The sequence below is a fragment of the Ictidomys tridecemlineatus genome, chromosome 3 (assembly GCF_052094955.1).
Source record: "Ictidomys tridecemlineatus isolate mIctTri1 chromosome 3, mIctTri1.hap1, whole genome shotgun sequence".
NCBI lineage: Eukaryota > Metazoa > Chordata > Mammalia > Rodentia > Sciuridae > Ictidomys > Ictidomys tridecemlineatus.
This window is the reverse complement of record NC_135479.1, coordinates 214,351,771-214,375,757: the sequence shown is the minus strand read 5'-3', so window position 1 is coordinate 214,375,757 and position 23,987 is coordinate 214,351,771. Positions and strand designations below refer to the sequence as shown.

Sequence of the window (23,987 nt, the reverse complement as noted above, 5' to 3'; positions counted from 1 at the left end):
GAGCTTCCCCCATCTCTGTCTAAGCCCCGAGCCTCCGAGCTGCAGGTTCAGGACAGGGCTACCCACCAGGGCCCCCGCCCCCGGCTGCTGCGTGCAGCTGCAGGGGACTGTGCCCTCCCGACAGGGCCTCCCTCTGCGGGCAGCTACCTCTTGCGCACCGGATGGTCCTCTGCAGAACGTGGTGCATGGCTGACACGGTCTTCTCACAAGCCACCTGCAGGGAGGGAGAGACACTGTGGCCCAGCCCCTGGCTGTGTCCCGGAGCTGACCACCGCCGCCTGGAGGGGTGTTCACATGCACCTCCTGCTGCAAGCACCACCACCCAGGCCCCAGACATGGGAGCCCCCAGGGCTGAGCATAGGACCGCCAGCCACAGACCTGGACTGTCCCGGGAGGCCATGTGTTAGGGCTCAGGCCCATCCTGTGGGGCAACTGGGGATGGTGGAAGCCCGAGAGGCGGGCCGTGGGGCTGAGATCACGGCGTGTGTCCTGGGAAGGGGGGTGGAATGCCCACCTCTTCCTCTCCTGTGCCTCCTGCCAAGTGGGTGGCTTCTACCCCACATTCCCCCCGTGATCGGCCACCAGGACCCGAGAGCATGGGGCCAACCCACCACGGACTGAAACTGATCCCAAATACACCTTTTCTCTTTGTCCTCTCAGACATCTTGTCACAGTGATGGGAGGTGGCACACGGGAGGTGGCAAGTGAACCCTGCATATTAAATGACCAGACAGCCGCGGGAAGGGGCTGTCTTGGGAACTCAGTGACGCCTGGTGCGCAGCAGGTGCTTAGCTATAATCCCTGAAGCTGAATCATTCCTGGAGTTGATGTCAAGGCCATCGGGGTGAGCGCTTGTCCCCAAGGCAGCCAAAGTCATCATCACCGCTGCCTGGGGGTCAAAGGCTGGGGGATCCAGCGGGTGTGGGGGAGTGAGACTCATTCCCCGAGCCTATCTGGGCGGGTGAACCCAGGGCCTGGCCCCCGAGCCCCGGTGTGAGGCCTCCTCCAGGTGCCAGCTGGGTGTCTCTGCTGCCCTGCACCATAGGATGCAGGTGCCGCAGCCAGGAACAGGTGGCAGGTCCTGCTTACACTCTACCCTTGAGGGAGGCAGGAGGGGGGCCAAACAGTGAGGGCACCACACGTTCCAGCCTGAGCTCAGGGTTCCCAGTGGCTGGCCACTCGAAGGCCACAGCGGACTTCATTTTATAAACACGGAGCCAGACACGTGGCGGTACTGACGGACTGGAGAAGTGCGCCCAGACCCAGGGGACCTGCCGCCCTTGGGTGCCCAGCAGAGGGCATCAGGAAGCCACAACCAGAGCTGACTCCGGGAGCCTCTTTCCCAGAGAACACCACCACGGTGGCAGGGCTGTCCCTTCTGGCCCTCACGGTGTTCTACAGGATGGCGGACCCCACCCCAAAGGGATCTGGGTGGGTCTGCAGGGAGGTTTCCAACTCTGCTTCCCCTCCCCAGCCCTCTCCTCCCCTCAGTCCCGCCAACTGTGCTCCCAACAGCGCGAAGGACACTGGCGTCAGTGGACAGGGTGTCAGACGGGAGTGACCCGATAAGCGCCCATGATGCAATTTCTTGCACACAGCGCAGGAGGAGCCCCACTGAGCTCCGCGCTTAATCGAGCTTTCCATGAGAAAGGCCCTGACCCGTCACCCTGTGCACTAGGCCAGTGGCAACTGACCATGTACCCTGCAGCGCCTGAGCAAGGCCGCCCATCTCAACTGCACAGAGCAGATGGGACAGACTCCCCAGGGTCCCCAGGGAGCAGACCTCCATGCCAAGGCCTGCAGCGACCTACTGCCGGGGCCTCTGTCCTCAGCTCTGGCTCGGTCCCTGGGGTGGGGGGCTGGCTGCAGCCTCTCAGACCCTCAAGTCACAGCAGGGCCCCACACAGTGGCCCCAGGGTGCACCTAGCAGGCTGCCTGGACTCAGGGCTTCCCCTGGCGGACCTGGCTGACCCAGGAGGGACCCAGCCTTCTTGTTTTTGCCATGCTGGGGACGAAGCCCAGAGCCCGGCACACGCCCTGCAAGGGCCATGCCACGGAGCCCCACGCCAGCCCAGCCGGGGTCCTGATGCTCTCCTCCTGCCCCACAGCACTGTGACCACTACTTCCCAAGCAGGGGAGAGGGCAGATTCACTGTAGGAGGGGGGTCCTGAGCCCACAGCCCAGCAGCCCCTCCCCCTACTGCTCAGGCCAGGCCACTCCCTCCCCCTGGGCCTGCTGTAAGGCCCCGCACAGGGCACACGGCTGACCTTGAGGTTGTCAGGGTGCTTGTGTGTCCACGCCAGGAGCATGGCAGCAAAGAGGTCCCCGGTGCCCACGAAGACAGCATCCACCCTGCGCATCTCCATCCGGATGCGCTCGGTCACTGTGGTGCCATCAGGGCGCTCTGCAGGAGGAGACAAGGCAAACAGCTGACCTGAGACTCCCTGGCCAGAGGAGGTAGCCAGCCCACGGTGCCCCAATCCTCCCTGGACACTGGGGTCAGCGCTGCCGGCCCTTGGGGTGTTCACACAGAGCGCAGGTGGCCTCCTGGGTGCCCTGGGGCTCTAAGAGCATGTTGTGCTGCCTCCTGTTCCCAGTGCCACCCCCGTCCCTAAAGAGAAAGTGGAAGACAGAAGGCACAGTGAGGGTGGCCTCAGGGACAAGGTGCAGCTGACCAAGCACAGGAACTGCCGGATGTCCTCAGATGTGTGCCCACACACTGTGCCCAGAGGCAGAGGTGCCAAGGAGGCGGCCACCTTGGAATGCTCCCTGGGGCTGTGGGTGTGACCCCTGTCACTGTCCCAGCAGGGGACCCGGCCTTCTGTCACCCTAATGTGGTCCAGAGAAAATCGGCCCAGGTGGTTTTCCCATCGCCACTCAACACAGCCCAGCAGAAGGCGCTCCCGCGAGATCAAGGCCCGGCCCAGCTCCAGGTGGCCACTTGATAAAGCTGTGCTGTCCAGGGCTGCTCGCCTGCCCTGAGCCTCCTGCAGCTGACCCTCCTCAGCAATGAGACGTGCTCAGGAAATCTACCGCCAGCTGAGGACAGCGTTCCTTCTACTGAGCACACGACACCCCCTGATGGCCAAGGGTCCCCTGAGCCGAGCAGGCAGAAGACGCACTCAGGCCAGGTCACGTACTCATCCTCTGGCTGCCCAGTGCGATCAGGTAGTCACTGCCCCGCGAGGAAGGCAGGTCGGAGCTGGTGATGACCACTGTGTCGGGGCCCATGGCATGCAGCACGTCCATCACCTGCAGTGGCACAGGGAGCACGTCAGCCCAGTGGACACGCCACATGCCCACCCCACCCAGCACGTCCCAGTGACAGAGAAGGCACCTGAGTGTGCACAGCCACCCCCTCGGCCCAGCCAGGGCAGAGCCAGGAGCCTGCCCAGGTGAGCAGCTGAGGCCCTGGGCAGTGCTGGCTTGGAGCCAGGCCTGAGTGGGAGGGGTCTGCCCTGGGTCAAATCCCGACTGTAGTGGCCCTGTGTGGCAGGGACACGCGGTAGCTGTGAGGGTCAGGGTGACCTGCATCTGGTCCCTGCCCATGCTTACTGGACTGTGCCCAGAGCTCATGGCCTGGGTTTGAATGTGTCCCCTGGGGCTGTGACGTGGGGCCTTTGGGAGTGAGGGCCTGGTGACAGGGCAACCGGGGCCAGCTCAGGTCCCCTGCTCTGCCACTCTGCCAGGAGGACATCGCCCCCTGCAGCTGTACCCAGGCGTCTTGACCTGGGACTTGTGGCTCCAGTGCCTGAGCCGACGCCTGCTGTTTACCCACCACCTTGGTGTGTTTTTTGCTTTGAAAGCAAAGGATGGAGGTGACTCCAGTGGCAGCTCGAGGGTGGAGACCGTCCCCCAGGGCATGCTGGCCTGAGGGCAAGTGGCAAGTCCCAAAGGGGAGCGCAGGGGAACAGCAGTCTGCCCTGGGCCGCGCCCGCTGCTGCCTGAGCCCCGCTGCACCAGGCAGCCTGCCAGTGGGCTGGCCTGGGAACGGCCTGTCCCGGAACCCCCCTGCCCACACACGCACCCTGCTGGTCTCTGGAGCCCAGAGCAGGTGGCCTTGTGAAAGGTCCCCAGGGGCCCAGCTCACAGCCCAGGCACCGTGCCACAGGCTTCCTGACCACTGCTCTCGGGAGGAAGGTGTGGGCCTGAGGTCACTGCCGGGGGCTGCAGGCCTTGGGGGCGACTGCTGAGCTCACAGGACCCTAGCCTGCAGCGCCACTGGGGCAGGCGGCCATCTGGGCTGCGCTCTGAATGTGTACGCTGCGGTCCTGACCCCAATGCCTGGGGAAAAGGTCACAGCAGGGTGGGACACCTCAAGGACAGGCTGCGGGCCCCTAAGGAGTGCCCAGGCCGTGGTGAGCACCTGCCTCCCAGCCCAGCAGGCCCGCGGCGCCCTCTGAGGGAGCCTGCAGGACCTGAGCCCCAGGGTGCCGGGGGTGTGCTGCTTCGGCCCACTGTGCGGTGGCACTTTGTCCTGGCAGCCACAGGGCTCGCAGGACTGCTGTGACGGGCCGGGCAGATCAGCCTGGGCCCTGCCACACGCTGCCCTCCAGCGCCGGCTGAGGAGGAGGGGACAAGGGCCAGCTGGCTGACCAGAGGGCTAGGTGCAGCCACATCCGAGGCCAGAGCCAGCCCAGCTGGGTGCCCATCTCCCGTCCCAGATGTGTGCTGCACCCTCCCGCCGTGAATAGCGTGACCGGCCACACGCACGGCCCCCCCAGGTCTCCTCACCACTAGCGCTTCTTCCTGGCTGTGGATCTTCCTGCCGCTCAGCAACCTGGAAGACAGGGGGGCTGGGGTCAGGGGTGAGGTCTGGTCCTAAGGGGACTCTTGTCCACTGCACTGCTGTGAGGTTCCAGCTGTGCTGAGCGTCCACGGTTCACAGTGGAGAGGAACAGTCCCACAGGGCCCCCGTGACCCACACCACAGCACCCAGCCCCTGTGAAGGGACGGACCAGCGTCCAGACCCTCCATGGACTCACACGGTCATCGCTGTACCAACAGCTCAGGGTCAAGGTGAGATATCACCCCCAGATTAGACAGGGCTAGGTCAGGGATCCCTGGCCACACCAGTGGATGACGGGCCTCAGGGACGGAGGGACCAGCTCGTGGCCAAGAAGGAGCAGCCTCAGCTCCGCAGCCTGGTGACTGGCTTTCCCAGGTGTCTGCTCCTTCAATTAGTCGGGCAGGAGGCCCACAGCCCCTCTGAACCCCACAGAGAGACCCCGCGGCCTGCCTGCCTGTGGCACCACTGTGGCTCCCCACCTGGAGGCATGTCCAGCCTCCAGAGCCCTCCGCTGGCCAGAGTGCCCCCCTCCTATACCTGGCTATTCAGGTAGCCCAGGCCAGCAGGTGGGGCCTGAGCGAGGCTGCCACTGTGACTCAGGAGCAGGTGGCAACCTCGGGGTAACCTGACCCCAGTGGGGAACTTCTGGGGACACTTCAGGGGCAGGCACGGGATCCTCTGAGGCCCGCCCTGGAGGTTACTTACTCGGCCTCAAACTGGTTGGGGGTTATGATGTCCGCCACGGGCACCACCTTCTCTCTGTACACCGGGAGGAGGTCCTCGGGAACGTACTGAGCAGCACAGGAGACAAGGGGGACTCACTCACGCTGCAGAGGCTCGCGCCGCTGGGCAGCGGGCAAGGCCAACACAAGGGCAAGGGGTGCTGCAGGAGGCTGGGGCGGGCAGAGGAAGGGTAACTCCAGGGACAGGGTCTGGGACGGGAGGTGGGCGAAGGTCTCAGCCAGGGGACGATGGGCCAGAGCACAGAGGAGGGCGAGGCCGCGGAGAAACAGGAGAACCCAGAGGATGGGGAGAGGGGTCCTGAGGCCAGGGTTGGCCAGAGTGGCCCAGGGGCACCTGGTCTGGGAGTTGACCCGCACATCTTCTGGTATCTACGGAAGCCATGCCGTGAGCCACACCCACGATCCACTCATTTTTGTCTTCAATTGCCCAACAAACAGTGTGACCTAACAGCATTCTTTAGCTTCCACGTTTCTCTAAGAAGGACCCCAAAGCCAGAGTCTAACATGAGGGTGTGAAATGACTCTGCTTGCCTTGTGGGCACTTCCAGGGGCTGCGGAACAGCTGGTTTCTGATCCTTCCCCTTCATGTAGCTTGGGGACCTCCCTGGAGAGCCAAGGCCCCCTCAGATGCTCCTGTGCCCTTGGTGCTCAGAGAGCCCCCAGGTGCCCCAGGTGCCCCACCTCCAGCCAGAAGCTGGGAGGTGCTGAGAATGGGTGGGGTGCAGCCAGCCCACCCAGGCCCTAGCTCTTGCCTCAATTCGGACCATGATACCAACGGAAGGTTCTTCAAAACCTGGTTTTCAGCTGGTGCCACAGGGCACACCTATGATCGCCCCCGACGTGAGAGGCTGAGGCAGGAGGATGGCAAGTTTGAGGCCAGCCTCAGCAACTCATCAAGGCCCTTAGCAACTTAGCAAGACCCTCTCCCAAAGTAAAATAAAAAGGACTGCAAAATGCAGTTGGTGGTTCAATCCTTAGTACCAACACACAAAAAAACCTGATTTATTCAACCAGGCACCATGACTCACACTCGTAGTCCCAGCTACTCAGAAGCAGAGGCAGGAGGATCTCAAAGTAGGCCACGGCCAGCCTGGGAAACTTAGCAAGATCTCAAAAAGTGAAAAGGGTTGGGATGTCACTCAGTGGTAGTGTGTTTGCCTAGCATTAGTGAGGAACTGGGTCTGACCTCAAGCACTAGAGAGTCCTGTTTCTCCTTTAAATCTGTGTGGGAACCTGAGTTTGTGGGTTGTCTCCACCTCTGGATCTAACCCGTCACCTGGTGCTTAGGCTGCTCTCAGATCACAAGGAAAAATCGACCTGATCCAAACAAGGACAGGTCCTAGTCAACGAACTGGACGGGCCTCGGCTCTCTGGGACCTAAACTCCAGCATCCCGAGCCCAGCACAGGGAGCAGCACCGGGAGCAGGCAAGGCCTGGTGCCGGGTTCCAGAAAACAGGCACCGGGGAGGTGCCTGAGAGAGCACTGAGCAAACCAGAAGCCCGTGTGCCCTGTGCCAGTGGACACCATGCTCGGCCTCTGCGCTTGCTGACCTCCCAGCACGAGAGAGACCAGGCCCACAGGCGGGCAGAAGGCAAGACGGTGCAGGTGCTGAACTGCGGACCTCGAAACCCACGGGCAGGACGGCCCGAGTTCCTGTGTCCACCTCTGTGAGGGCCACAGGATGGACTTCACCTGGTCCAGTTTGTCCTGTGCAGGGCACTGCACCATGCCTGTCTTCCGCCTACTTTTGAACAGCTCGTGAGCTAAGAATGATTTTTGATTTTTAAATGTTTAGGGGCAAAGGTAAACAAAACCCACTTTCAACACAGGAAATCCAACTCCAGTGTCTGCCTGTGACCTCCTCTGGGAGGCGGTGCCCCGCTCGCTGGCACAGCGGCTGCCCTGGGGCTACAGGAACAGGGTGCCGCACAGCCCAAGGGCTTATCCACAGCCTGACTGGCCCCCGAGCCTCCCCGGGGCCCTGAGGTGCGGCCTGTCTCTGGGTGTCCCAGGGCCAGGCCAGGACCTCACGGCAGCACTTACCATGGAGCCTTCGCCGTTCCACTTGTCGCCCATCACGGGATCGCACACTGCGGAGACACAGGCCGCCGGTCAGCCTGGCGGTGCCGGCACCCCCGACCCCTTCATGCCACCCCCTGCCAGATGTCTGTAAGGGCCGGTGGGCTCAGAGCAGAGTACTGGCCGTGAGTGAGGCCCGGCTTCAGCCCCAGCCCCATGATTCGTGGTGGTAAAACGTCAGAAAGGCGGTGAGCGGACAGACGGAGAAGGGCCGCAAGGGCATCCACGAGGGGAACCGCCACCTTCCCCTTCCCCTTCCCCCGACTGACACTGCCTCCGTCACACACCGACTCCCCACTCCCAGGCCACCCTCAGGCCCTGACCTTCCCAATCCGGACAGCTCATCTATGTGGAATCCTATTTGCCCTCTGGAGACGGGCTGCTTACTCGGAATGAGACATTTTCGATTCATCTGGGTCATAGTTTTCTTTCTTCTTCTTTCTTTCTCTTTCTTTTTGGTACCAGGGACTGAACCCAGGGGTGCTTCATCACTGAGCCACATCCCCAGCCCTAGTTTTTGAGGCAGGGTCCCAGTAAGTTGCTGAGGCTGGCCTTGAACTTGTGATCCTCGTGTCTCAGCCTCCCAAGCTGCAGGATCACGGGCATGACCACCCTAACAGCCACTTCCTTCCTTTTAAGGCTGACTCGGGCTCTGTGTTCCACACCCCCCTGTGCCTGTCCACTTTACCATCAGTGGACCCTGGGTGTGTCCACCTTTGGCTGCTGTTAACACGGTGCATAATTGGTGGAGGGTCTGCCTCAGTCATTCTGGCACACAGCAGGGAGGGAACTGGGTTGCGAGGTGACTGCACGTGACTTTGTGAGCGACTGGCAGACTGTTCTCCATGGTGGCTGTGCCATCGCATATTCCACCAGCAGCGGCCAGTGCTTGCTGTTGCGACCACGCGCGGGTGTGAAGCGGGGTGAGCCAGTCCAGGCACCCCCCAGCTCCCGGCTGTCCTAGGGTACTGGCTCCTGCGTTTCCTTGTCTAAGACGACTGGTTGACTCTGACCTAACTCAGGAGTACCTACACCATTTCTCAAGTGACATGGAAGAGCATCGAGGGGCTTCTGAGCAAGCACAGCAGTCCCTCCCCTCCCTGGCCATGGACAGGCCAACCCAGGCCTCCCGGCACTGGCCTGTACAGCAGCATGGACAAAGCAACAAGCTGGGGCAGACCCGCCACTGACCGGGGGGACAGGGTCACCATGCCCCTGGAAAAGGTCCTCAGTCTGCAAGTCTGGCGACACTGGCCCTATTCCAGGTGACAGGATGGGTCCAGGGCTGCCTGACCACGAAGGAGGGCTGCTCTATGCAGACACACCCGGACATGGCCACTCCACTCACCCCCTTGCAGCCTGGCCCTGCCTGCGTGCCACCCCATGCCCATGCCCTTTAGGGTCATGTGCAGGCACATCTTGGGTACCCCGACTTTTAGCACATTAACTCCTCTCTCTCACATGCCCGAGACCCAGGAAACATTTCCCGCTCCTCTGCAGAGCCGCAAGGTTCTCCTGGACACCAGTGGACAAAGCTGACTGGCCAGGACAGAGTGGGAGGGGTGGCCAGGAGGAGGCAGCTGGGCCTCCCTTCCTGGGCTCCCGGCCAACCCCACTCAGCGTGACAGGTCCACCCTGGCCACTCGGGCCGAGAGCGGGCTGGTCCAGCACCCACCGTACACGAGCCTAGAGTTCTGCTGCTTCAGCTCCCGCACGATGTCCACCACCATGGCCAGGAAGGACTTGTCCCGGGTGTAACCTTCAGGGGGAAGAAGACAGATTACCCTCTTAGTACAGCTGCTCCGCAACCACGGGGGCTGGGCAGCACAGCAAGGCCTGTGCCCAGGCAGCGTGGGGCCAGTCCAGGGTCACGGAGGGAGACCAGGCCTTTTTCTTTTTCCCCAAAGAAATGCAACATTTGAAATGACCCCTGGGTGGCCAGCAGACGGCTGAGTTCTTCCTTTCTTTCATTTTCTACCTTCGACAGTGAGCACATATCACTTTTAACCAGGTGTTTTTAAAAAGTCCCTGCTGGCCCCCTTCCAGCCCAGCAGCACCCCCAACACCTACCTGTGCTGCCCGCCATGGCCCCAGGACACCCAGGACCCAAGCCAGGCCCAGAGTGGCAGGCCCAAGGCCACCAAGGATGTGACATGCCTGGGGAACTGAGACCCTCCCTGAAGAAAGCAGGGACCAGGTGCAAGCCTGGGGAGGGGGCTGTGGCCCTCGGTGCCCGCTCGCCCAGGGCACGCACCCGTGAGCACGTAGTCGTACTTGTTCACGCTGTTCAGCTTCAGGCCTTCGTACAGCTCCTGCAGCTCATGGGCATTCAGCACCTGACCCTTCCAGTGGGCGTAGCCTGCAGGGGCGGCAGATCACACGGGCCTGAGGCACGGGGGCCAAGGGCGGAGCGGCACAGGCCTCTCTGGTGGCCATCTTAGCCCAGGTACAACTGCCCACCCTCCCTGGGGATGCCCAGTGGGCAGCCCTCCCCTGGGGCTGCACAAGGCCTAGTGAGGCAGCCCAGGCACAGTGCCTCACCAGGCCCCCAACACGTGTCCAGTGCCCCTGAGAGCCCCAGGTCCGGCACCAGTGTCTGCACACTCTGCTGGCCAGTTCCTGCTGCAATTGGGTCCCGTAGAACTGGGGTCCTGAGTGGGAAGGGCAGCCAGGCTGCCTGACCTCTCCCCAGGCTCTGCAGGAGTGGCTCAGTGCCCTCCCCCCATCTCCGGATCCAGTCCCCACTGTGTTCCTGGGCATCAAGCGGGGCTGTCACCCAGCACTGGGCACCCTGTTGGGACACCTCCACCACAGGGTTACCGAGTGGCAAGGAAAGCCTTGGACCAAGCCGGACGAGAAACAGACCCAAGTGCCCAGCCTGCCCTTGACCAACAGGATTCCAAGCAAGGTGTCCACTCCAGGACTGCCCGCAACCTGGGGTACACCTGAGGTGCAGGACGCTGCGGCACTGCTGGGGGGCACCCGTGCGTGCCAGGGGAAGCCAAGTATGGAAACCCACCTCTCACCACTCCCCCCACCCAGGGGCCTGGCGTCCCCGACTCAGTCCCCCGAACACAACATCTCACAGCCCTTCGGTTCTGATTCTTGGAACAGCAGAGCCCAGGGGTGGAGGCGTCAGACCATCCGACTCCCTGCATGAGGGCCCTGTGACACCCCTCCCCGAGTATCTGGCCTGTGTAGTGACAGCTGTTCCCAAGGCAAAGGACCCTGGCTTCCCCAGGCGCCATCCTAAGGTGTCTGGAACAAATGCCATTCTCCAGAACAGCCCCAGGGACACACGAGGGTTCGGCTGCCCCACCTGGCAGAGGCACCCTCAGGTTCCGACTGAAGAAGGACGTGCAGGACCCAGGTACGCGGTGGACTGGCCAGACAGAAACAGACTGACCCCTGGCTACCAGCTCAGCTGGTCAGGAGCCTGCCCCTCCAGGCTCCAGCTGCCCACTATCTGGGATGCCCCTGGGCTAGCTTTCCTAAGGAGGCCTGTGGCTGCCACCAAAATCTCACAGGCCTAGTGGTGCAGGGTGGAAGACAAAAAGGTCCTTTCTGAACCTTGGTCTCAGACATCCTTCCAAATTGGGGGGTGGGGTAAGCCCACCTGCACACCTGTGTCCTGGTGTGCTCAGGCACCTGTGACGAGGTACACAGACCCCGCTGAGACCTCGGGTGCTCATTCTCTCACATTCTGGAAACTGGAAGTCTGAGATCAAGGTCTCAGGGCTGGTCTCTCCGGAGCCCTCTCCTTAGTTCAGATGCCATCCTCCCCTCTGTGCATCTGGGTCCTATGGCTTCCTCTTCTCTAGTTTTTGGTAGTAGGAATTTAACCCAGGGATACGTTTTGGTATCAGGGACTGAGTCAAGGGTTGCTCAACCACTGAGCCACACCCCAGCCCTCTTTAGTTGTTGAGTCTTGCTGAGTTGCTTAAGGCCTTGCTAAGTTACGGCTGAGGCTGGCCTTGAACTGGCAGCCCTCCTCTCAGCCTCCTGAGCCACTGGGATTTCAGGGCGCACCACCAGGCCCAGCTCTGACGTGTCCTTCTTATGAGGACAGTTGTGTTGTGTCAGGGCCACCCCATGACCTCATGAACGTTAATCAGTGCCTCTAAAGGCCTCATCCACATAAAGTCACATTCCAAGGTCCCGGGGATTGGGGTTGCAACCCAGGAATCCAGAGTGGGGACACAGTTCAGCCCCTGGCTCACTAGGAGGACGGTGATCCGCCAGCACCCAGCCAGGTGCCAAGCACAGGCCCCACGGCAGAGCACAGGATTCCTAGAGAGGTGGCTTCCGGGCTGATGTGTTTTGGATCTGCAATGTCCCCAAAGGTCCATGTGCAGAGCATGGTGCTGTCGCGGGGGGGGGGGGGGGGGGGGGGCTAGTGAGGTTTTTAGGTGGCTGGCGCGTGCCCTCAGAAGCAACGGTGGGCCCCCAGTCTTCTCCTTTTATGCTTCCTGGACAGAAGGAGAGCGGTTTCGCTCCCCCCAGTCTCCTCCTGTAATGTGCCGCCCCACCACAGGCCCCAAAGCACCAGAGCCAACCAGCCTGGGGCCTGAGCTGAGCCAAAGCAACCTTCCTCTAGCCAATGAGTCTGAGAGAGAGACCAAACATGAAAGCCTGGGCCCGGGGGCCTCCTGCACCTCCCTTGTGACTCGATGGGTCCAGAGCCTGCGAGAACCTTCTGGAAGGGACACTTGGATCCTTTGGTCAACCAACAGCAGCAGAGAAGTGGGGGGGCAGGTTTCCCACTGCAGTCCCGCCCCCGGGTAGTCCCAAGACTCCTGCTGCCAGCCCTCTCCAGTCCTTAGGCTCCCTGTGTCCACGCTGGCTGCCCCTGGCCAGCTGCCTCACTCTCCAAACTCCAGGTGACAAGACAGTGCCCCAGTCCCAACCACCAAGCCTCAGCCCCGCCAGCTCCGTACTGTCCTCTCGAGGCGGGGACCTTGGGAACAGGAAGCTCTGGCAAGGCCTGTTAAGGAGCAGCGGGAATGCGGGGTACAGGGCTCTCCTCGGCCAGGCAGAGGAGGAGTGACCAACCCCAAGCGCTCAGTCTCCACTGAGCTCCCAGCAGATGACACATCACATGTTGTCACGGCTCCTTGCTGGGGGTCAGGTGCAGCCTGAGCCCCCTCACCTTCCACCCCTGGGTGATGTGTACACTGCAGAGCATGGAAGTGTCCCCACGGCCCGATTCAAAACAGCCCAAAGCTGGACACAACCAGGAGGTGCGACTGATGGCTGGACAACAAAATGTGGCCACCCTGGGGGATCCACCCTGGGGGACCCCGTTCACCCAGGAAGGGCAGGGAGCACCCCAGGCTGGGGCGCGGACAGCTGCTTCAGTGAGAAACGCCACGTGTGGAGACCTTGTGTCCCTGACCACAGCCATGTCCAGCAGACATTCAGATGGAAAGCAGGTCTGTGGAGGCTGGGAGAAGCAACTGACACTCTTCCTTCATTCTGTATTTTCTTTTAAGCCACCAGAGTTGAACCTAGGGGTGCTTAACCACTGAGCAACACCCCAGTCCTGTTTATCTTTATTTCGAGACAGGGTCTTGCAAACTTTCTGAGGCCGGCCTTGAACTTGGGATCCTCCTGCCTCAGTCTCCTGAGCTGCTGGGACCACAGCTGTGCGCCACTGTGTGCTGCTCTGATGATGGAAACATTCTAGAATATCGACTGTGAAGATGGCTGCACAATTCTGTGGATACACCAAACCCATAGACTGCTGGGCACAGTGGCACACACCTGTAATCCCAGCGGCTCAGGAGGCTGAGGCAGGAGGATGCCGAGTTCAAAGCCAGCCTCAGCAAAAGTGAGGCACTAAGCAACTCAGTGAGACCCTGTCTCTAAATGAAATACAAAATAGGGCTGGGAATGGGGCTCAGTGGTTGAGTGCCTGAGTTTAATCCCTGGTACCGCCACCCTCCAAAAACCCCAATGACTGTACACTTTGATGGGTGAATTAATCGCATGATACGTGAATATCGTAACAGAATTGTTTTAAAAAGGGGAGAGCAATAAATATGTATAAGTCAAGAAGTTTCTTCTGGGGGCTGGGGACATAGCTCAGCTGGCAGAGTGCTTGCCTCGCATGTACAAGGCCCTGGGTTCAATCCCCAGCACCACCACCACCCAAAAAAAAAAAAAAAAAAAGTTTCTTCTGGACCAATTAAAGGACGATTATACAAAAATTAATAATTAGCATTTAGAAGTGTGTTTTTGATTACATTGATTTAATGTAATAATTGATTTTTAAAAATAAATAAAAATAACAAGGGGGAGGAGGGCTTCTGGCCTGGAGGAGAGGGCAGACCCTGGAGTAGGGCTCAGAGCTGCTTGGGCACTGCCCACCCAGGAAGTGCACAGCAGGCAGCAGAGCAGGGGAGCCTCAGTGGACCCTGGCTGGCTCAAGTGTCCTGGCTCAGGGCCATGGGGCTTTGTGGCCCAGGGCAGAGACAGCACGTGGCTGGGCCTGCATGGCCAGCCCCACGTGGGACCACACGACAGATCCTCGCTGGGCGGAGGCAGCACAGCGCTGGCCCAGGACGCTGGCTGTCACTAACGTGGCAGTACGCCTCCCCTGCGCCAGGGGCCTTGGCGGCTGCTTCTGGGAGGTGGGGAGCAGGTGAGAAGGCCCGCACTCCAGGAATGAAGGTCATTCAGTCAAGGACTGCAGGTCCACCGCCCAGGACACAGCCTGCGCAGCCTGTGACGCGAGGACAGAGATGGCAGCATGGGGTGCTCCACCCACCCCAGGGCTGCAAGGTAGGGGCTGTCACTCATCCACCAGCGCCATGGCTGCCCAGGGGCCGCACACCTTGGGGGCAGGTGAGAGGCGCCAGCCTTGCTTCTGAGCAACGGTGTGGTGGGGCAAAGGGTGGGAACAGGTAGGGAGCCCAGGAGGCAGGGGTGCAGTGAGGCCTCCCCTACAGGCTCACCCCTCAGTGCTCAGAGCAACCAAGTCCTCGGAGTCCCCATGAGCACAGACGCCCCGCTCTGTGGCACTGGAGTTAAAAATCCAGACTGCCTAGAGGGTCACCTTGGAACAGAGGGGACCTCCTCACACCCACAGCGCCCCCTGGTGAACAGGGTGTGAACAGGCCTCCCGCAGGGCTGACCCGGCAGGGAGGACAGTGCTCCTAGCCAGGCACCAGCCCTGGGGCTCACCCATGGAACTCTCTCCCCAAGCTGGGCCTTGGATCACCACCCTGGTTTTCAGAGGAGGACACTGAGGCACAGAGAGGCCCTATCACCTCTTCTACGTCACACACCTCCAGAGCAGCAGAGCTGAGATCCAAACCCAACAGACATCAAGGATGAGGAAACCCTAGCTCCTGCCCCCAGACTCAGTAGAGAGTGACATTTTGGGGCCCTCGTCCATAGGAGGATGGCACTCTGGCTCCCAGGGGTCCATGCCACCTACCTGTGCTCAGCTCAACTGCTGCACGAGGCCTTACCTGTGTGATTTGAAAACTGGACAGAGTTCACCGCGTCGATCTCAAATCCCAACACCTGCAAGACAGACAGCAGGACGGGTGTGAGAGCCCAGGGTCAGGGTCCCAGGGACCCCTCATCAGGGCCCTGGTGACAGCCCGAGCACCTGCCTGGAGGAGGGGAGTAACAGGGGCGGTGGGTGCGGCTCTCCCTGACCTGCTGCCCCTGGCACTCTCGGGCCCCATGTGCCTAGCCAGGGGCTTCTCGTCCTTTGTTTAGGAAACTCATGGGGCACAGCAGCCCAGAGGCTGAGGCAGAGCCCCTGTCCAGCTGAACTCACTGAAGGGGTCATGGATGATTCTGGAAATTCCACCAAATGAAATCATTCAAGGAAACCAATATAATGCGGGGACCAGCAACGGCTGTGAGGCCATCTTTGGTGCCAGATTTTCGGTTCCCAGCCTCCGCCCTTCTGAGGAAGTAAGGCCTGGGCCTGCCAGGCCACCTGGTTGGCCATCCCTGGTGCTCACGGCCAGCTGGCCCGAGGTTCCCCGAACCACCACAGCCACCTGACCCTCACTGCTCCCTGGCAGGAGTCTCCCACTGTCCCTCATGGAGTCACTCAGCCAGGGCAGCTGGGCCCTTGAGACACCCTGGTCTGCGGGGTCATGTCGGGGGTCTCTGTGGTCAGAGGAAGCAGATTCGCTCTCAGGGCAGGAAGCAGTTTATTGAAGAAAATTAAAACCTGTGAGTTTAAAAGCTTACTTTTCTAAAAGTAAGAGCACTTTTATGGTGGAGGGAGGAAGGGGAGCCACGTCTGCGGGGTCTGCGGGACTGCGGGGCCGGCAGGGTCTGCAGGATCTATGGGGTCTGCAGGGCTGGCGGCAGGCTATGCTGTGGGACGCAGTGCAGGGGCAGTCCTCCCTGGCTCCTCCCACCTCCCTGGCCTCTCACATTCAGTGGGTAGGACTCCCTCAGTGCCCCTCGGACACTCTTCAACCCATTACCTGGATCACTGCCAGGCCTACCCACCTTGCCCACCTGCCTCTGCCAGGCTGGTCCTGCGGGCACCATCACAGTGGACCTATAACAGTGGCCCTGCCAGAGAGTCCCCTCCCTGGTCGCACACTGCCCAGTGTGCACCTGAACAGAGCCAGCCATTCCAACTGCTCAGGGAACTACTCAGCACGGAGCCTGTCTCCCATCCGTGGCCCTGTGCCCAGTGTGGGGGCAGCAGGCCCACCCACCCCAGGCAGGGCCAGGCGCTGCAGGAACGCAGCTGCATGTGCTGCGGGGCGGTGTGCAAGGGTTCAGCCACCTGTAGGCCCTGGCTCTCCTGCTGGCCCTTCGAGAGCACAAGGGATAGCCTGGGGCCTCCCCCACCCCACGCTCGGGCCATCCTGTCCCTGTGTCAAGGCCAGACATGCCATCAGCCCTGACTTGGGGGCCACGGACTCAGTCATGCCACAGGCAGGTGTTCAATTGGACTGGGAGGCTCAGGGATGTCCCCGGGCTCTATACTTGGGGAGGGCTGGCCACCTGCAATCAGGACAACTGGCCATGCCCAAGGAGCTTGAGGCTCATGCTGGCCAATCCTCCCACCTCCCCTGCCTCCTCCGCTGGAAGACACCCCACCACCATCTCCAGGCCACCCCTCCTCCTGCGTGCACCCCTCCATTTCTACCACCTTCCTGAGAGCTCACCTGCTGGCTGCCTCCACCTGCTCTCGGCTCCCTGTGGCTGGCTGTCCACCCGGAGGGGCCTCCTAGCTCCCAACACACCAGCCACATCACACCCCTGGCAAAGGCCAGGGAGTACCCCTGCCGGCCTCTCCAGAGGGCGCCGAGTCTCCCCTCTGCCCCCGTCCCCACTCCCAGCCAGGTTTACAGTGGCTCCTTCCATGCTTAAGTCACCAAAGGGCCACTGAAGAATCCACCAACCCAATGCTCCACACTGGCAGGTGCCACCAACCCAGGGAGAGGGCCTGGTGGGCATGGGAGCCGGGGCCTAAGCCTCAGGGAGAGCCGAGTCGAGGGCCGCCCACTCCATCCACTGGTGACTTAGAGGTAGCCCGCCAGGGAGGGAGGGGACAGAGCTGGGGGCATGAAAGTCCCGCCCACCAAGTGTGAGGACTTCCAGGTAAACATGGCTCAGAATCAGACCTCCCCTGGGCCAAAGTCCCAGGAAAATGAGAACAAGGAGCTCTGAGAAACAACTGGCAGGTCAAGGGGCGAGGCAGCAGGAGACAGCAGGTCACCAAGCTGCTTTTCTGGTGCATATTTCCATAGAACGTTCCAGAAAAACCTTAGGACCTACAGCGGGCAGAGAGAAGTGGGCCACCTCCCCGGCAGAAGCTGCTGGACAGAGGGCAAGAGCGCACGTGGCAGACACAGACAGAGGCGGGCAGCGTGTGGGAGACAGAGAGAGACAGAGCAAGTGAGAGACAGAGACACAGAGCATGTGGGGCCAGACAAGAGACAGAGCGTGTGAGAGACAGAGAGACAGAGGCAGAGCACGTGGGAGAGGCAGAGGCAGACAGGGTTTGTGAGACACAGAGTGTGGGAGAGACAGACAGACAGAGGTAGGCAGCGTGTGTGAGAGACAGAGAGACAGAGAACATGTGGGAGAGACAGAGCGTGGGAGAGGGCCAGAGACACACAGAGACAGGGGGACACGCGGAGCACGTGAGAGACTGAGAGAGCCAGGCAGAGACGCGGGGCAGGAGGCGGGCAGCAGAGATGGCGGATGTGTCCCAGCCACGCATGAGCGGCTGGCCGGGTGCCCTGGCATTCTGCACATTCTGTCTGCCCCGTGGGTGGCGTTCACTTGGAGCTGAGCCACTGGACTGCACAATGACCATCTGTGTTCACCAAGGTCATTCCAAGGACTAAGCCGATGCCATCACTAGAGTAATCAACAAAAATCAGCAGTCGCACCCCCAGAGTCCACTTGCCTGGCCGGACCCCGTCCACGCGACTGACGCGGCCTGCAGCATCTCAGTCCCCGAAGACTGAGGAAGCGGATTAAAGCAGAGTGACACAATCCTGGAGATCCTGCCAGTTCTGGAGGTGGACACTCAACCCTGGTGTCGAGAAGGAAGCTGCTGTCCTCTGCTTTCAATGACAGCTAAGGGGCTGGGATGCGCTTGGCATCTCCGTTCCCAACGCCGCCCCATCAGCTTCTTCAGCGTCACATGCCTGTGGCAGCACCCCGTCACCCGTCAGCGCTGCACTTCAGCCACACTCGGGAGGAGGCAAAGCCAGGCGGGCTCCCAGGAGGCCTCGGCCCTGGAGGAAGGGGTCTCCAGGCTCGCTCCTGGGCCCAGACCCAGGTGTGCGCTGGGCTCCTCGAGGCTGGGCCCTGACCAGGCCCTTCCTGAAGGCCCCTGCCTCCAGCTGGGAGGGCACTGATGTCCTTCCCTCGCCACGGCAGGCCCAGGGCCCCCAGCGCAGGTTCCCGGCAGGCCCCTCCCTGCACCCCAGGCCAGCTGCTGGCCCCTGGGTCACCACTGGGTTCCCTTTTTGCCTTTTCTGGCCTAGCAGCTGCCTCATTGGGCCATCTGCTCCCCACCTCCCCTCCGGGGAGCCACAGGCTGCTCCTTCAGCTGAGGGTCAGGAGACGGCGGGCAGCAGGCAGACACAGGCCCCCTGCTGGGGTGCCCCAGACCCCTGACCCACACAGCCACCTCAGGCCACTCTGGGGACAGCACTGCTGGTCTGTGCCTCCTGAGGGAGAAACCACCTTGTGTCACAGAAAGCCTGGTGCCCAAAATGGCCTTGGGGCCCCCTGGTTCAAAGGGTGACCCCAGTGGCCCTCACCTGCCCTGTGTGGCTTCTGCATATGGGTGAAACCTGAGGTGGTCTCTCTCCCAGGACTGTCACTAGCCAGGCAGGTCCCACCCAACTCCAGTGGCTGCTGGGCAGAAGGGGAGGCCTGAGGCGTGAAAACTGCAGACTCTGAATGGCTGCGTGGAACCAGCCTGCACGACTGCACCCCTCCCGTGCCCCGAGCACCCCAAGGCCAGCAGACCTCGCCTCTTCCCAGCTAGCTCACCGCACCTCGTCATCACTTACGCCCTGCAGCCTGGAAGCCTCTGCTCTGCGCAGCGGCTGCGCCCTGCGCCACCTGCATCTCCCCCCATCTCCCGCCACAGCTCTGCTCGGCCAGCAGGAAGGGTCCACACCTGGGAAACCAGCACGTGCCTGTGAGCCAGCCCCTGCCGGCACCCACTCAGATTTCACCTGCACACAGCTGGCACACAGCCAGGAGGTGGACAACCTGCTTCAAGACAAGGAAGGACTCGCCGGTGCCACCCAGGGACAGAGGACCGGGAACCGCTCCAGCTCGGCCGCCCCTCGGCCCACCTCCCCACGGGTCCACTTCTGCTGGCACGGCCCACCGCAGCCTGTTCACACCACCTCACGCCCTCCCTGCGATGGTCCTCACTGGCCTCTGGGCTTGATGCTGCCCCAGCTCCCTCAAGTCATACCCCTTGCACCCTCCAAACCTGCCCCTGAGGGTCCACTGCTGCCCAGACCAGTGTCCACCACCACAGCCTCACACCCCAAGCAGCAGGCAGGGTTCCCGCCATTCCATGAGCCCCTGCTGCAGAGCTGCTGGCTACTTTCTGGACCCCAAAGCCCTGGAGCCACTGTGCCATCAGTTCCGCTCCCTCGCCAAGGACAGCACCCTCCACCTGCAGTTCTGCTTCCAGGGTCCGCTGTACAGTCCTGACAGAGGGCAGTCCCCCACCTCTCCCACAGACAGGGCACGTGAGACAGACACAGGGACACAGTGAGGGGGGAGCAGACAGACCCCAGCTGTTCTCTTGTATTCCTCACTGCTGCCCGTCTCTCACTGGTCTGACCGTCCCCGTCACAGGTGTGTGTGCAGGAAAAACCAGCACGGACAGTCCTGGGCCTACCTCCACCCAGGCATGGCCAGTGAGGGGGACAGTGTGCTCCTTCCAGCCCCCAGGGCCCCATCAATGTCTTGCCTCCTGGACTCTCTGCAGCACCCTGGGCTCTCTGCAGCACCTGGAGTCTCTGCAGCATCTGGGACCTGCCAGGATGCTCAGGGGCTCAGGCTCCCCCCTCCCACGGCCTCTGAGATGGGGTGTCTCAGCCAAGAAGCTTAACAGATGAAGCTCCAGCACCCAGAGTTGGTCCAGCTGAGGAAGGCCTGGCCGAGCACTGGGAGGCTCAGTGCCCCAGGAGGCGGAGATTCACTGCCGCCACAGTGGGCGCTCCCTGGGAGACCTGCAGTGGGCAGCCTCTGCCCCTCAACACGGATGGTGCCTGAACTGCAGCAGGGGGTCCCTGCCTGTGGCTGGGCGAGATCTGTAGCTGTGTGCATGTCGTGTGCATGTCGTGTGCATGTCGGACACAGGCTGCCTTGCCGGGAGAGGAAGCTGCTCAGACTTTCTGCCCCAATGCCCAAAGCAGCCCAGGCAGGGCCCAGGCAGGACCTGGAAAGGCTCTCAACCCTCTACTGCCCGAACTGCATAGCAACACGGCTCAGGTGCACCCAGGAGGAGGGGCACTCCCAGCCTTCGAATCTAAACAGGGAAGCCAGAGGCTCTCCGTTCCTCCCCCTCCTTCCACCCAGCTGCACAATACAAGCTCCTCCTCCTGCCACAGCAGCCCCAGTACCCCGGCCCCATGGCCACCAAGCAACCCCCACTTGGCAGTGACGCAGGCTAGCGCTGCTGTGGGCAGGTGGCCCCCACTCCCAGCAGTGACGCCTTCCTCCCTGTGTCTTCAACCCTCCCCTAGCAGCGAGGCAGACACGAGAGACGCTGCCTTGAAGCAGCAGCTCAGATCCCTCCTCCCAGGAGAGGCAGAGTGACTCAGAATGCAGGAGCAGGGGAAAGCTCCGGAATATTCCAGCACAGTTCCTCCAGGGGCCAGCCCACCCTCACTCAAAGCCTTCTAGGGGTGGAGAGGAGGTCAGTCATCTGAGCAACCTCAGGGCCCAGGCCCAGGTCCCTGAGGCTGCCTACAATCCAGCCAAGGCACATCCTCATCCTGATCTCCACGGGAACTTCTGGAGACAGCCTGTGTTCCCCAGAGGGTCTCCCACCTCCCCAGCTCACTCCCAGCCCCCCAGTTGCCTCTGCCCACGTGTGTGCCCCGCCTCTGCAGTCAAAGCTCTGCCCCCGCAAGCCCCCAGCACCCACTTCTGTGCCCACAGCACTCACGGCTAGGACCATGGGCAGTGGAGTCCAGGGTCTCCCAGGTACTGGGCTGCCCTGCAAAGCCCTAAGGCAAGGGTCTCACCCCAAGCTCCTGGCAACACCTAGGGGCTGACCATGGTCAGCCCATCTTGCCGTTGGGTCACTCAAGAGCCACGGTTCTTCTAGGCAACAGGGGGTCACAGAGAACCAGGCTGGTAGGAAGCCCCCCTCCTCCCGCCACTCACCAGCCTGTCTGCCACTCCCCTGGCTTAGAAGAGATCAGATGGCCAGACAGCTGGGGCTGCTGAGCTGTCCAGAGGCTGCCAAAAGGGTATTCCCAGCCCAGTATGGGATACTCAGTGCGGCCTCGGGCCTGTCCACCCGAAGGCAGCAGAGCAAATGCTGCGGGTTCCAGCTCCAGTCCTGCTGCACCTCCCTCTGTACGCTGCTGCTCTTCCTGACCTGCTCAGCAGGATCTCTGCCCAGTGCTGGCCCCCTCCTGCGCCTCACTCGCACACACACTGGTCACTGGGAGGGCCACCATGCTCCTCAAGCCACCCAAAGGGGACTCTTTGCCAGGTGCTTGGTGGCTCTCACAGGAGGCCACAAGGTCAGCCTTCCTGGGGCCTTAGGAGGAGGGGCTTGCAGGCTTGGGCCAGCAGCGGAACCCCTGAGAACAGACGCCCCACATGGAGCTGGGTGCGGAGGGAACAGGATGGCAGCTCCACCGGGCAGGGAGGGAGGGCGGCGTTACGGGGCTGCATCCCCCGAGCCCGTCCCCAGCACTCCCCCTCCTCTCTCCTTTCTTCCATTCTTCCCCATGTCACGGCTCCAGGTCACCAAGGAGGACCGGCCATGACTACTTCAGAAGCTCTGTGTGGGCGTGCACTCACGTCAAGGCCAGTGAGTCAGCGCCCTGACACTGAAGCGCCCCGCTCTGCAGACTTGTCCCCGCTTTCCATAGCGGGAAGCACCATCCCAAGCCTTACTGAAATGAGGCCAGTGTCCTGCAGAGGGCAGAGCAGCACCAAGAAACGCACCTGTAATGCACAGGCACCCGCGGCACCCACCTCACCCACACACACAGACGTGGTCCAAGCAGGGAAAGAGCAATCAGAAAATGAAACCAGTTGGTTCTCACTTTTCTCTGTGACAGCAGAGAACCTAGAACCCTCAGCCCCAAACTCAGAGTCACAAGAGCAAGAACAACCGATACCGTTCTTTCATGCAGAAAAAATACTAAAAGCACCACCATGTTTCCAGGACGGGGACCCATCTGGCTCAGACCTGGGTTCAGCAGCGGCCAAAGGGAGAAGGGAGAACTCAACCAGAGAAGAGCAAGCAGGCAGCCTGGCCTGGCGGGAACGAGGGATGGAAGACACGAGACCGTTTCCAACTCCAACCCATCTCCAAGGAGGTGAGCAAGAGCGGCCTGCCCACATGTGCATCTATACCATGCACCTGCCACTGTCCTGTGGCTCCAGGGACCCCGGACCACAGCCATGGCTACTTTGCCAGTGTCACCTGTCAGAGAGGAGTAGAGCCATGTTGAAATCTAGGTTTCCCACACCACCTGATGCCCACCTCGTGCTTCTTCCTGCAGGGTGTCCAGGCCCAGGCCATTGGTCAACAGGCATGGCTTTGCCCCTCAGGGTCTGGCCCTGCACAAGGGGCCAGGACAGTCAAAGAATGAGGCTGCTCTCTGCAGGCCCCAAACCAAGCTGTCCACCTTACCACGTCCTCAGGGGCAGGAGATTATGGCCGTGCCTTCCTGTTCCAGGGACAAAGTATTTAAGTGGGTTTTGAGCTAAGGCCCCAGGTTGGATTTTCAAAGCCAATGGATTCAGTAAGTTGGTGTCCAGTGCTCATGATTCCCCCACCATCCTTGAGGCTACCCCAGCACAGAGGCCACATGGCCACAATGCCCAGGCCCACTCCTCCAGAGGTTGACACAAGGACGTAAAGTTGCTCCGAGCCACCTGCAGGCCCAGTGGCCGTGACAGGCTCCAGTGCCCCCCAGCAGGGCAGGTTTGGCAGTGCTTGCTGCCACCCTAGGCAGTTCATGTCACATCCCAAAAAGGGTGTCACCAACCTCTGAGCCTTTTAGAAAACCCTAACTGCCCCTTTGGGTTTCTCTGCAGGCCCCTCCAACCCCAGGCAGACCACATGGTGGCTCCAAGGGTGTGTCCACTGAAACCTCTGAGCATGATCATTTTGGAGAAAGGTTCTTTGCAAATAGAAAGTTAAAGATCTCAAGATAAGATTGTCCTGGATTAGCTGGTTGCCCTGAGCTCAGTGACAAGTGTCCTTGGAAGGGGAGAACAAGGGGAGAAGATCAGACATGATGCATCTACAAGCCAAGAACACCTGGGCCCACCAGAACCTGGGAGAGGCAGGAAGAACCTGGGAGAGGCAGGAAGAACCCTCTGGGAACATGCAGGGCCCCGCTGCCAGCGAGTGCACCCTCTGCCCTCCAGAGGAGAGAATAAATTTGTTTTCAGCTCACCCCATCTGAGGTGCTTTGTAATGGTAAACTTGACTGTGACCCCACCATGGGAGGCAAGAGGGCAGGAGCAAGGTTGGGAGGCTCTGAGCATCCTGGGATCTCCACTTCCCAACCAGCATGCCAGAAAGGCAGACACCCACAGGCTCAGGCAACCCAGAGCTCGGGGCCTGAAAGACCTGGAGGTTTTCCCCTGAAAAGGGATAGGCTGGGGTCTAGCTCAGCGGCAGAGGGTTTGCAGGCAC

General features: G+C 61.3%; 1 protein-coding gene and 1 long non-coding RNA gene across 6 annotated transcripts in view; one reads left to right on the top strand and one right to left on the bottom strand.

Moving 5' to 3' along the window:
* The window catches only part of Pdxk (pyridoxal kinase), a 31,267-nt gene that overhangs the window by 4,141 nt on the left and 3,139 nt on the right, over positions 1-23,987 (bottom strand). For 3 of the 5 annotated variants that reach the window (XM_078044747.1, XM_078044746.1, XM_021725266.3), the window contains exons 2-10: positions 15,088-15,142; positions 9,867-9,971; positions 9,288-9,371; positions 7,577-7,623; positions 5,495-5,580; positions 4,735-4,780; positions 3,141-3,252; positions 2,268-2,404; positions 148-214 (exon numbers count right to left, since the gene is read on the bottom strand). In XM_078044747.1, the coding sequence (XP_077900873.1) occupies positions 148-214; positions 2,268-2,404; positions 3,141-3,252; positions 4,735-4,780; positions 5,495-5,580; positions 7,577-7,623; positions 9,288-9,371; positions 9,867-9,971; positions 15,088-15,142 (739 nt within the window). Of the gene's footprint in view, positions 1-147; positions 215-2,267; positions 2,405-3,140; positions 3,253-4,734; positions 4,781-5,494; positions 5,581-7,576; positions 7,624-9,287; positions 9,372-9,866; positions 9,972-15,087; positions 15,143-16,767; positions 16,870-18,017; positions 18,075-23,987 lie in introns of those variants that run through there. The other 2 variants (XM_040287099.2, XM_078044748.1) reach the window with 2 other exon arrangements.
* Positions 17,375-23,744, top strand: LOC144376533 (uncharacterized). The gene is made up of 2 exons (XR_013437111.1): positions 17,375-22,656; positions 23,381-23,744. It is a non-coding gene; the product is annotated as an uncharacterized LOC144376533 (long non-coding RNA).